The sequence below is a fragment of the Cetorhinus maximus genome, chromosome 1 (genome assembly GCF_964194155.1).
Source record: "Cetorhinus maximus chromosome 1, sCetMax3.hap1.1, whole genome shotgun sequence".
Classification (NCBI taxonomy): domain Eukaryota; kingdom Metazoa; phylum Chordata; class Chondrichthyes; order Lamniformes; family Cetorhinidae; genus Cetorhinus; species Cetorhinus maximus.
Window position 1 is genome coordinate 217,808,318 of NC_135879.1, and position 13,697 is coordinate 217,822,014.

The window sequence follows — 13,697 nt, forward strand, 5'->3', positions numbered from 1 at the left end:
GCCAGCAAATGAGATATAATTAGTCAACGAATAAGGAACCAAAAATGGATTTGCCAAGCCAAAAAGATGTTCTGTCTGCCACACAAATGAGTAATGTAGTATATGAATTTCAGTGTCACTGTGATGTTAGGTACATAACCCATACGTCTCAACGACAGGCAGATCGTATCAAACGGCACCTCCCTTTCAAGGTGAAGGATCCCATGGAACCTTTCAAAATGGAGCAGGAGAGCTCTCCGTAGTGTCCTGGCTAAAACTCGTCTTCAACGATTGCCTCGGGCTGTAACTTCTGAGCTCCCCAAAGTCAGATTTGGGGGTCCCTCAAAGATGTGCTGGGCAACCCCCTTTCGAGGTTCACAGCTTGGGGTTTGCATTGCAGTTGCCTAGAAGTGCAAACTTCCTCTGGGCTGGGCAATTGCCCTGTGCTGGGAACCATCTGAAAATGTGATTTTAAATCGCAAACATCGGATGGTTCCGACTGCGTTACACAAATAGTTGCCCAAAAAAATATGAAGAATTAAAACCTCCTCTAAGTTCAGGGTAACTAATTGTAAAGACCCAGACTGACCCCCCACGGGGCTCCCCCAACTAACTGGATCCCCCCTCTACCCCCACCCTCAAATCTGACCCCACTTCCCGACCCAACTCAACCCACCAAGGTCCCACTCCTCTCCACCACAAGGTCCCCCGAACTCCAAACCCAAAATCCTATGCACATACCTTGGAGACTTACCTTTCTCCCTGGTATGTGTATTTCAATGGGACTTTTAGGCTTATCTTGTTTACGGCAGCTAGTGCTGTAAATTGGGGGCATGCCCTCCTTCAATCCGATGAAGCTGGACTGCGACACTGAGTTTCAGAGACTGCTGTGCTGCCTGGATTGCGCCCGGCCTGGGGCGGGGGAGAAAGGCACAGAAGAAAATCCATGCTGGTAATTGGGCACAGAGTGCCAATCCGACGCTATTGCCGAGGAAGTTAGAGCCCCTAATAACAGTTTATCTGATAATTATCACAGTACTGTTTCTGAGACTTTGCTGTGAATAAAATGACAGCAGGGTTTCCTAAATTCCTGCAGTGTCCACTTCAAAGTAATTCATTGGCTGCAAAGCGCTTTGAGACTCCATGGGGCCATGAAAGGTGCTATGATGAGATGTCAAATTGTATAAGGCAAAGGATAGAATAAAAATGGATGTGATATTGTACATGGCAGTGATTGAGCTAAAGTGGATGTAACATGAACTTGCCAAAATTACACAAGTGGTGCAGGAGTTGGGTTACTATTTTTATTGGAAAAGTGATGTCGAGAACAAATCATTGTGTGCATTACCTTGAACCTTAATTTTAAAAACAAGTGGGTAATCTCATTAAATCCTCATGTGCTGTTGGGATATTGACAGACAACTTCTAATTGTTAAATGCTCCTTTGAAACAGGAACTGGAGCCGTGCATTGGCTGCATGCAGATAGCCGCTAACATCAAACTCATTAAAGTCTGTCGGGAGCCAAATGAGGGTGAATGTCAGCAGTGTTACTGTCGTCCCATGTGGTGCCTGACCTGTATGGGGAAGTGGTTTGCCAGCCGCCAAGATCAGCAACATCCAGAAACATGGCTATCCAATCGGGTACCCTGCCCTACCTGTCGGTCGAAGTTCTGCATTCTTGATGTCTCCATTGTATGCTAAAGGGAATCTGAAATCAAAGTGGGACTTAATCTTTGACATAAGATCCAAGTTGTCTATCGACGAGCAAGATTTCATTTCTGGCATCTTACATGTTCTTGCTGTAGCCCCAGCTGATTTTCTTTCTGGAAGCTAAATCAAATGTCTTCAGGCCACCTCAAATGTCCCTGCAGTTTTCACTAATTTTCTTTTTTTAAATTCTTGCATCACTAATAATGACGACTTCCAGTGAGAAGTTGCTTTCCCCTTTCTTATTCTCGTGTCCACCACAAGGTGGAACCTGGCATCTTGGTATTGCTCCATCTAATGAGCAGGTTAAGAACAGATGACTTTTGCAACAGGAACAAAGATGCAGAGTTGCCTGGAACTCAAACCTTCAGATCGTTTCAAGGCTTGTACTTCTAGATTACCGTGGGTTGAGTCTTGGCTTCACTAATTGCATTGAATAGTTTGAAACACTTCAGAACTTCAGAGTTATATATTTTTTATATTTCTCAAGGGTCTTTTGCTTTATACTGCAGATGTGATTCTCAATATTTTTTATATCTCCAACCGCGAGTAATCTTTTCTATATGATCACTGCTAGGACTGCCTATTATAGTTTTGGATGACATTGTCATGTCATCTATGCTAGAGATAAGGTTTCATTTCTCTTCAATTAGATCCATTCTAATGTGCAGTGCTAATTGCTATCTCCTTTATGAACTTGTTCTGCAAACTGCTGGTTTCCAAAGTGTGAGATTTTTTCCCCCATTTCCCATGCAAATACTACTAGTGCTGCAAACACATAGTGTTCTTCAGTTGCATGTTTTTTTTGTTGGTGCTGGAGGGACTAGCAGGGCTGAATTTCTCACCCTGAAAAGATGGTGGTGGTGGTGGTGGCCCTTCTCCTTGAACTGCTGCAGTCCATCTGATGGTGCTTCCACAACATTGCTGGAGGAAAGGCAATTGGAGTGGTCTGTCCATTTTTTGTTTAACAGTAAAGACTATACATAATGTTGAACTTAAATAAATACTAAGAGGCTGGAAGTGGCACAGGGCAAATTCTTTTGGGATAATTCTGAAGAAGAACATCACATTGCCCTGATCTGCACAAAGGGAGCCTTGGCCTAAGGGCAAAGCCTATAAGTTAGCCAGGCCTTACAGCAGTGAAGTTAGGAAATGCTTCTACACACTAAGGGCGGCAGAAGTTTGAAACTCTTTCTGCAAATAGCAGTTCATGCCAGATAGAGAAGGTTCACTCGACTCATCCCTGGGATGAAGGGCTTCTCTTACGAAGAAAGGTTGAACAGGTTGAACCTATACCCATTGGAGTTTAGAAAAATCAGGTGATCTTATTGAAACATATAAGATCCTGAGAGGACTTGATGGGGTATATAGTGGGGGACACTAGAACTAGGAGAGACAGTCTCAGAATAAGAGGTCTCTCTTTTAGAATGGAGATGAGAATTATTTTTCTCTGCGAGGGTTGTTAGTATGTGGATGTCTCTTCCCTGGAAAGCAGTGGAGGCTTTGTCGTTGAATTTATTCAGGGCAGAGTTAGATTTTTGATAGACAAGGGAATCAAGGGTTATTATGGGGTCAGACAGGAAAGTGAAGTTGAGACCACAACCAGATCAACCATGAGCTTATTAAATGGTGGAACAGGCTCAAAGGGCCAAATGATATGCTCTTAAATGCTATGTTCCTATGTTAATTTTAAATCTGAAATTGCTAGTTTTTTTTGCCAAAAGTAATGTGAGATCTGGCAAAGGTGGGTGTGTGGAGTTATGTTGCAGCTCGCCATGATCTCATTGAATGATGGAACAGGCTCAGGTAGCTAAATGCCCTCTTCCTGTTTCCATGTTCCTAAAATTTAGCAGAAGTTTGGTACTAAAATATTCTGCCATAACGCCCATATCACCAATTCCATTTGATAATATTTTAAGCAGCATGTGCTCCTTTTTAAGATTTAAAACAAACCTAATTTGGAACATTAGTGATCTTTTCGCAGTTTTCTCTAGGAACTTATATTGACTCTTCTTTCCTGGTTTTTGCTATCTCATTCAGACAGGCAGTGTTAAAATTGGCTCAAAATCCTCGGAATTGGAGGAGGGGTAGAAAAGACAGTCGTGATAAGACCATAAGACATAGGAGCAGAAATTAGGCCATTCGGCCCATAGAGTCTGCTCCGCCATTCAATCATGGCTGATAAGTTTCTCAATCCCATTCTCCTGCCTTCTCCCTGTAACCTTTGATCCCCTTACCAATCAAGAACCTATCTATCTCGGTCTTAAATACACTGAAGGACCTGGCCTCCACAGCCTTCTGTGGCAATGAATTCCATAGATTCACCACTCTCTGGCTAAAGAAGCTTCTCCTCATCTCTGTTCTAAAAGGTCTTCCCTTTACTCTGAGGCTGTGCCCTTGGGTCCTAGTCTCTCCTACTAATGGAAACATCTTCCCCACGTCCACTCTATCCAGGCCTTTCGGTATTCTGTAAGTTTCAATCAGATCCCCCCTCATCCTTCTAAACTACATCGAGTATAGACCCAGAGTCCTCAAACATTCCTCATATGTTAAGCCTTTCATTCCTGGGATCGCTCTCGTGAACCTCCTCTGGACCGTCTCCAGGGCCAGCACATCCTTCCTGAGATATGGGGCCCAAAATTGCTCACAATATTCTAAATGTGGTCTGACCAGAGCCTTATAAAGCCTCAGCAGCACATCCCTGCTTTTATATTCTAGTCCTCTCAAAATAAATGCCAACATTGCATTTGCCTTCCTAACTACCGACTCAACCTGCAAGTTAACCTTAAGAGAATCCTGGACTAGGACTCCCAAGTCCCTTTGCACTCCAGATTTCTGAATTCTCTCCCCATTTAGAAAATAGTCTATGCCTCTATTCTTCCTACCAAAGTGCATGACCTCACACTTCCCCACGTTGTATTCCATCTGCCACTTTTTTGCCCATTCTCCTAACCTGTCCAAATCCTTCTGCAGCCTCCCCGCCTCCTCAATACTACCTGTCCCTCCACCTGTCCCTTCCTCTTGCTGTGGTTCAATATTCGGTATGCCTGCATTTGAGAAGTATACAGAAGACTGCAAGCATCTTTGGAACAGCATCTGTGTATCACGAGGGAACAAAATTTGGAGAAAGTGAAAATGGTCCTTGCCTTTTTGAAAGCAACTTTAAGTAACTGGTTTTTAAGATGGAATTGTATTTTGAAGCCATCCTCTTTATTTTTCTGTACTAGTATTTATTGACATAAAGTATTCTATCCTGGAGATTCATACCATATTGACTCTCAAAATGATTTCTGATACCTGTTGGCAGTAAAAAGAGGATTCAGCAACCACAATGTCATGATGTAGCTATAGGTTTGCAACTAGGTGGCTCTGGGAAGCAAGTTTCCGAAGTACAGGCATCTCTGAATTCTGTCAATGTGTTGATGTGTGCATCTCATTCAATTTGTCGTAGATAAACTCATTGATGGTTTACAAATTTCCAATAAGTGAGTTTAAATCATCGTTAGCCCTAAGTTTTTATGATGTCATGAACAGCTTGAGGTTTTATCACTGAAAAGCCTCAGATGGTGTCAGCTGTGGCTCAGTGTGTAGCACTCTTGCTTCTGTATCTGAAGGTTCTGGGTTTAAGCCCCATTCCAGGGCTTGAACAGAAAAATCAAGGTGGACACTCAATGCAGTGCTGAGAGTGCTACACCGTCGGAGGTGCTGTCTTTTGGATGAGACCTTAAACCAAGACCCCATCTATCTGTCTGGAGGCTGTAAAAGATCCCATGGTATGATTTCAAAGAAGAGCAGGGGCGTTATCCCTGGTGCCCTGGCCAATATTTATCTCTCATTCAATGTCACGACAGAAACGGATTATCTGATCATTATTTTTGTGTGGTTGTTTGCTGTGTGCAAATTGGTTGCTGCGTTTCCTGGATTAGAAAAGTGAAGTGACTACACTTCAAAAGTATTTCATTGGCTGAGAAGGGCATTGAGATGTCCAGTGGTCTTAAAGTGTTCTAAAAAATCTTTTGTTTTAATAATTTATATTCTGTTTAATTGAATCATGGTTTGTATAATACTGTAAGAAAGGCACTTGCCCTCGTTTTCTTAGTGAACTATCTTAAAGGCTGTACATCACATCAGTACCTTTGGAGATAACATCTAGGCTGCAGACTTGTATATAATCATAGGTTACAGCACAGATGGAGGCCATTTGGCTCCTTGTATCTATGCAGGCTCTCCGTAAGAGCTACTCGGCTAGTTCCATTGCCCTGTCTTTTCACTGTAGCCCTTCAGTTTTTTACTTTTTAGATAATTATCCAGTCCCCTTTTGAAAACCATGCTTGAATCTTCCTCGACCCACATTCTCAGGCAGTGTAATGCAGATCCTAACCACTCACTAGGTAAAAACATCTTTCCTCATGTCACCTGTAGTTCTTTTGCCAGTCACCTTAAATCAGTGCCCTCTGGTTCTCAACCCTCTGGCAATGGGAACAGTTTTTCTCTAATTACTCTATCCAGACCCCTCAGGAGGACCTCCTCCCCTCCACATACTGTGCCCTAAGAGGGCATTGGCAACCATGGACTTCCTTTGGATTGGTACATGATTATGCTTGGCAAAGTACTGCAGTGGTTTGCCATTGCTTTCTGCAGTGTAGCTAACCAGGAAACTTTCCCATTCTTACCACCTGTCATCAGGTGTATTGGATGAATTTACAGGCTGATAATCAATCTGATTGGCCACATTATGAATGTATGTTCCATAGCCATCAAGTCCTGAAGTGGGATTTGAACCTGGAGCTTCTGGCCCAGAGGTAGGGATGCTACCACTGCACCATAAAAGACCTCCATTCATTTTGAACACCTCTATCAAATCTATCAATCTCAAAGGATAACAGTCCCAGGTTCAGCAATCTATACTCTTAACTGAGGTCTCGCATCCCTGGAATCATTCTCGTAAATCTTTTCTGCAACTTCTCCAAGGTTTTCATATCCTTCCTGAAGTGGTGTCCATGAATGGGAGCGATCCTCCAGTTCAGGCTGAACCAGTGTTTTATAAAGGTTCGCCATAAAGGTTCAACTCCTTGCTTTTGTATTCTTTTTATAAAGCCCAGGGTCATGAATGCATTATGTGCTTTCTCAACCTACCCTCCCCAACCTCAACAATTTGTGCACATACACCCCAGGTCCCACTGCTTCTGCACCGCTTTTAGAATTGTATCCTTCATTTTATATTGCCTTCTCTTGCTTTTCCTACTAAAATCATTCACATATCTCTACATTAATTTCACCTGTCACGTGTCCGACCATTCCATCAGGCTGTCCATGTCCTCCTGAAGTTTATCACTATCCTCCTTACAATTCACAATATTTCCAGGTTCTGTTTCATCTGCAAATTTTGAAATTGTCCAGTAGACTCAAGTTGAAGGCATTAATGTTGATCAAGAAAAACCAGTCCTTATATACTCTGTTTCCTGTGACTTAGCGAACGTCATATCCATGCTGCCACTGCCCCTTTTGTTCCATGGGCTTCAACGTTGCAGACAAGACAGTTATGTGGCATTTCCTCAAATGCCTTTTGAAAGCACATCAACTGCATTACCCTTCCTTGATAAACTTTTTAAAAAAAACTCGTCAAACATGATTTGCCCCTAAATCTGTGCTGACTTTCCTTAATTACTGCACATTTGTCTAAGTGACTGTTAGTTGTGTCCTGGATTACTATGTGCAAAAGCTTTCTCACCACTGACATTACGCTGACTGTTTTAGTTGCTGGGTTTATCCTGGGGTGTAATAATTGCAATTCTCCAGTCCTGTGGTATCACCCTGTATCCAAGGAGGATTGGAAGATTATAACCAGTGCCTCTGCAACTTCCACCCTTCCTTCAGTATCCTTGGATTCCTCTGATCTGGCCCTGGTGACAACAGCTTTAAGTACAGCCAGATTTCTCATCCCTCCTATTTATCAATTAATTTAGCCCATCCAGTGTCTCAACTTGCTTTTCTTTCACAATGACTAATGCCCTTTAGAGAAGAAAATCTGCCATCCTTACCTGGTGTGCCCGACAAATGACTCCAGATCCACAATAATGTGGTTGACTCTGCCCCCTTAAATGACCTAACAAACCACTCAGTTTCAGGGCAATTTCAGGATGGACAACAAATGATGGCCTTGCCTGCATTCCATGAATGATGGGATCAAAAAGGCAACAGGCCATCAGCAAAAAAAAATTCAATTTAAAACAAAGGCAGGGGAGATCATCAACTGCAATCAACTATTGGAGAGATGCGTAGAACACTACCTTAAGTCGTACTCTAGGGAAGAACACTGTCACTGAGGAAGCTCTAGGCACCATAGAAAGCCTAAGATAAAAGCAAAATACTGCGGATGCTGGAAAAACTCAGCAGGCCTAGAATCATCTGTGGAGAGAGAAACAGAGTTAATGTTTCAAGTCCTTATGACCCTTCTTCAGAGCCAAAGAAAGCCTGGCTGTAATGCTAATGCTATGTTACCTGAACTCATTAAGCATGGGAAGCTGGCACTAGCATCTACACAAACTTCTCTGTCTCTTTTGGAGGGAAGGAGCAGTGCTGAGGATATGCATGATGCAAAATTTGTGACCCTATACAAGAACAAGGCCAACCACAGAGATTGCAACAACTATCAAGGCATCTCCCTGCTGAATGTCATGGGAAAAGTATTTGTACATGTTGCCTTTGTTGCAGACCCTGGCTGAACACACATCCCAAATCCCAGTGTGGTTTTAGAACTGGAAGATCTACAATTGATGAGATCTTCTCAGTCCGGCAGCAGTAAGAGAAATGCCATGAACAAAGGCGACTACTATATATTGCCTTCATCGATCTCACCAAGGTATTTAGCATGTGAGTCTATTTAAGCTGTTGGAGAAAACTGGTTGTCCTCCGAAGCTGCTCAATGTGATATCCTCTTTCCATGACCATATGATGGGTGAGGTCAGCTATGATGGCAAAACTTTTGGAATCCTTTGAGACCTACAGTGGGATCTCTCAGAGTTGCGTTCTGGCATTGACACTCTTTGGCATATTTGGCTGCTGTCATATGTCCCTCTCATCCACTCTAACCTGTCTCCTTCTGAACTCGTTGCACTCCGTTTTCTTAGGTCCAACCCTGACTTTGTTATAAAACCTGCCGACAATGGTGGCGCTGTTGTTGTTTGGCATACTGACCTCTACCTCACAGAGGCTGAATGCCAACTCTCAGACACTTCTTCCTAACTCCCCATGGACCATGACCCCACCACTGAGCATCAAGCTATTGTTTCCACTGACCTCATCTCCTCTGGAGATCTTCCCTATACAGTTTCCAACCTCATAGTCTCCCAACCCTGAACAGCCCACTTCTATCTCCTTCCCAAAATTCACAAACAGGACTGTCCCGGTAGATCGATCGTGTCAGCCTGTTCCTGCCCCACGGAACTCATTTCTTCCTATCTTGACTCCGTTCTCTCCCCTTGTCCAGTCTCTTCCCACCTACATCTACGATTCCTCTGATGCCCTACGTCATATCAACAATTTTCGGTTCCCTGGCCCTAACCGCCGCCTCTTCACCATGGATGTCCAATCCTTCTACACCTCCATCCCCATTGGGATGGTCTGAGGGCTCTCCGCTTCTTCCTTGAACAGAGGCCCAAACAATCACCACCCACCCACCACCACTCTCCGCCTAGCTGAATTAGTTCTCTGAACAATTTCTCCTTAAATTTGTCTCACTTCCTCCAAATAAATGGTGTGGCTATGGGTACCTGCATGGGTCCCAGTTATGCCTGTCTCTTTATGGGGTATGTGGAACATTCCTTGTTCGAGTCCTACTCAGGTCCCCTCCCACAACTCTTTTATCGGTACATCGATGACTGTTTTGGTGCCGCCTCATGCTCTCATCTTTACCTGGGAAAATTTATCAATTTTGCTTCCAATTTCCACCCCTCTATCACCTTCACATGGTCCATCTCAAACACTTCCCTTCCTTTTCTTGACCTCTGTCTCTATCGCTAGTGATAGACTGTCCACCAATATTCATTACAAGCCCACTGATTCCCACAGCTACCTCGACTCATACTCTGCTTCCTGCAAGGACTACATGCCATTCTCTCAGTTCCTTCACCTCCATTGCATCTGTTCCAATGGTGCCACTTTCCAAAACAGTACTTCTGACAAGTCTTCCTTCTTCCTTAACCGAGGTTCCCACCCACTGTGGTTGACAGGGCCCTCAGCCATGTCCGACGCATCCGCCCTCACACCTTCCCCTTCGTCCCAGAACAATGATAGGGTTCCCTTTGTCCCCACTTTTCACCCCACCAGCCTCCACATTCAAAGGATCATCCTCCGCCAATTCCAGCATGTTGCCACCACGAAACACATCTTCCCCTCACCCCAACGCTCCCCACCCCCCGCGTCTGCAGGAAGCATTCCGTAGGGACCATTTCCTCCAGGACACCCTGGTCCACTCCTCCATCACCCCCAACATCTTCCCACGGCATCTTCCCATGCAATCGCAGAAGGTGCAACACCTGCCCTTTTACTTCCTCCTTCCTCACCATCCAAGGGCCCAAACACTCCTTTCAGGTGAAGCAGCTCCTCCAATTTGGTCTCTTGCATTCGCTGCTCCCAATGTGGTCCCCTCTACATCAGGGAGACCAAACGCAGACTGGGTGACTGCTTTGAGGAACACTTCGGTCTGTCCGCAAGCATGACCCTGACCTTCCTGTCGCTTGCCATTTCAACACACCATCCTGCTCTCATGCCGACAAGTCTGTCCTTGGCCTGCTACAATGTTCCAGTGAAGCCCAATGCAAACTGGAGGAACAGCACCTCATCTTCCGATTAGGCACTTTACAGCCTTCCAGACTTAATATTGAGTTCAACAACTTCAGACCATGAACTCTCTCCTCCATCCTCACACCTTATTTTTAATCCCCTTTTTTCAAAATCCATTATTTTTTATCCACTTATTTTAATTTTTATTTTTATTCATCTATCTGTGGCTTTATCACCTTTTTTACCTCTCCCCCCCTTCTATCCCATTTTCTATCCTTTTCCCCCCCACCACCACCCCCTCCCCCCACCCCATCCCCTACAGGGCCATCTGTTACTTGTTCCATGTTGTGCTTCAACACAATGTCACCCTTGTCATCACATTCTGCTTTCTTACCTATATGCCACTATCGGCACCTTTTTTTTAGCACTACCCAGTTCATGACATATTTGTCAACCCTCCTTTGTCCCCACCTATCTCTGGCCTTCTATCCAGCTCCACCTGACCACCCCTCTTAAACAGTATAAATTTCATCGCATTTCCACTTCTCTTCAGCTCTGAAGAAGTCATAGAGTCTCGAAACGTTAATTCTGTGTGTCTCTCTCTCTCCACAGATGCTGCAAGACCTGCTGAGTTTTTCCAGCCTTTTCTGTTTTTGGTTCAGATTTCCAGCATCTGCAGTATATTGCTTTGATTTTAATGACCAATTACCGCCCCATCAGTCTACTCTTCATCATCAGCAAAATGATGGAGAGTGTAGTCAACGGTGTTATCAAGCGGCACTTACTCAGCAGTAATCCCGATGCTCAGTTTGGATTCTGCCAGGGCCACTCAACCCGACCTCATTAGAGCCTTGGACAAAACCTGGATAAAAGAGCTGAACTCAAGAGGTGAAGTAAGAGTGCCTTGACATCAAGGCAGCATTTGACCGAAGGTGGGATCAAGGAGCCCTAGCAAAACTGAAGTCAATGGGAATCAGGGGGGAAACTCTCCACTTGTTACAATCATACACCACAAAAGAAGACAATTGTGGTTGTTGGAGGTCAATCATCTCAGTTCCAGGACATCTCTGCAGGAGTTCCTTAGGGTAGTGTCCTGGGCCCAACCATCTTCAGAAGGTCAGAAGTGGAGAGTTCGCAGATGATTGTACAATGTTCAGCACCATTCACAATCCTTCGACTGAAACAGTTTGCATCTGAATGCAGCAAGACTTTTTTTATTCAATCATGGGATGTAGGCATTGCTGACTAGGTCAGCGTTTATTGCCAATCCCTAATTGTCCTTGTTCAGGTGACATTAAAAAGTCAACCACATTGCTGTGGGTCTGGAGTCACATGTAGGCCAGTCCAGGTAAGGAGGGCAGATTCCCTTCCCTAAAGGGGCATTAGTGAACCAGATGAGTTTTTACAACAATCGGCAATGGTTTCATGGTCATCATCAGACTTTTTATTGAATTCAAATTTCACCATCTGCCATGAATACAACCCTGGGTCTCTGGAATACTAGTCCAGTGACAATACCACTATGCCACCACCTCCCCGATTTGACAATATTCAGGCTTGGGACGATAAGTGGCAACTAACCTTCATGGCGCACAAGTGCCAGGTAATGACCCATTCCAAGAAGAGAGAATCTAACCATCTGCCCTTGCTATTCAATGGCATTACCATCACTGAATTCCCCATTATCAATATATTGGGGGTTACCATTGATCAGAAACAGAACTAGACCAGCCATGTACATAGTCTGGCTACAAGAGCTGGTCAGAGGCTGGGAATTCTATGGAGAGTAACTCACTTCCTGAATCCCCAAAGCCTGTCTACCCTTTACAAGGCACAAGCCAGGAATGTGATGGAATACTCTCCACTTGCCTGGATGAGTGCAGCTCCAACAACACTCATGAAGCTTGACACCATCCAGGACTAAGCAACTCTCTACCAATGACACACAGTGGCAGCAGTGTGTACCATCTACAAGATGCACTGCAGCAATCCACTGAGGCTCCTTCAACAGCACCTTCCAAACCTGTGAGCTCTGCAGCCTAGAAGGACAAGGGTAGCAGACACATGGGAACACCATCAATGCAATATCCCCTTCAAGTCACACACCATCCTGACTTGAAACTATATCACCGTTCCTTCAGTGTCACTGGGTCAAAATCCTTGAACTCCCTAACAGCTCACCACCACCTTCTCACGGACAATTGGGGATAGGCAATAAATGGTGGCCGAGCCAGCAAAGCACACGTCCCATGAATGCGTATAAAAAAAATTAACTTCAAGTTTCAAAGAGTCTTGGGGTTCCAGGTACACAGATCAATAAAATGTCATGAACTGGTACAGAAAATAATCATAAAGGCTAATGGACTGCTGAACTTTATATCTAAGACCACACCTAGAGAATTGTGAAATATTCTAGGCACCACACCTTACAAGGATGTATTGGCCTTGAAGGAAGTATGACATAGATTTACTAGAATGATACCCAGACTCCAATGGTTAAGTTACGAGGAGCAATTAAACAAATAGGGTTGTATTTCCTGGAATTTAGAAAGTTAAGGGATAATTTGATGGACGTTCAAGATAACAGACAGCCTTGATTGGGAGAAACTATTTCTGCCAGTTTGAGAGTTTAAAAATTAGAGCAGACCTTGCTGGAGTGAAATTAGGATACATTTTTTCACTCAAAGATAGAAGGATAGAACTCCCTTTCACAAATGGCAATTCGTGCTGGCTCAATTGTTGATTAATAGATTTTTGTATGACAAAATTAATAAGGGATATGGAACAATGTCAGGTATATGGAGTTAGGTCATAGATCAGCCACGATCCCATTGAATGGCGGAACAAGCCCGAGGAGCTAAAAGGCATACTCCTGTTACACATTCTAATGCTTGTGTTTATGACAAATCCCAACAAATATGCCAAAGTGTTTCATCTTGATAATAAACCTGGCCAGTTCATACCTGTAGACTTAGGGTCAGATATTCTCCTCCTGACGCTGAGTGAGTCAGGCTGACCAAATTGGAGGCTTGCAGGTTGTAATTTTAAACTTATCAGGCCATTCCCAATGGGCTCTATGTTCCTCGAGGCAGGAAACATGACAGGTTGTGACTCATGCTCAGGTAAAGTGGCATCGGTCATCATTTAAACGCTGCAAATGCCATTTTCGTTGAGACGGGTACCGGGTTCCTGAAGGTTGTGAGAGCCATGCCATGTAAGTCAATTC

The 13,697-nt window shown here is 44.1% G+C and overlaps 1 protein-coding gene across 3 annotated transcripts in view; it reads left to right on the forward strand.

The window, feature by feature from the left end:
- The window catches only part of tmem129 (transmembrane protein 129, E3 ubiquitin protein ligase), a 35,138-nt gene extending 31,100 nt beyond the window's left edge, over nucleotides 1–4,038 (forward strand). For 2 of the 3 annotated variants that reach the window (XM_078553269.1, XM_078553259.1), the window contains exon 4: nucleotides 1,433–4,038. In XM_078553269.1, the coding sequence (XP_078409395.1) occupies nucleotides 1,433–1,681 (249 nt within the window). In that variant the 3' untranslated portion in view covers nucleotides 1,682–4,038. The remainder of the gene's footprint in view (nucleotides 1–1,432) is intronic. The other variant, XM_078553278.1, reaches the window with a different exon arrangement.
- The last annotated feature ends 9,659 nt before the right edge of the window (nucleotides 4,039–13,697 follow it).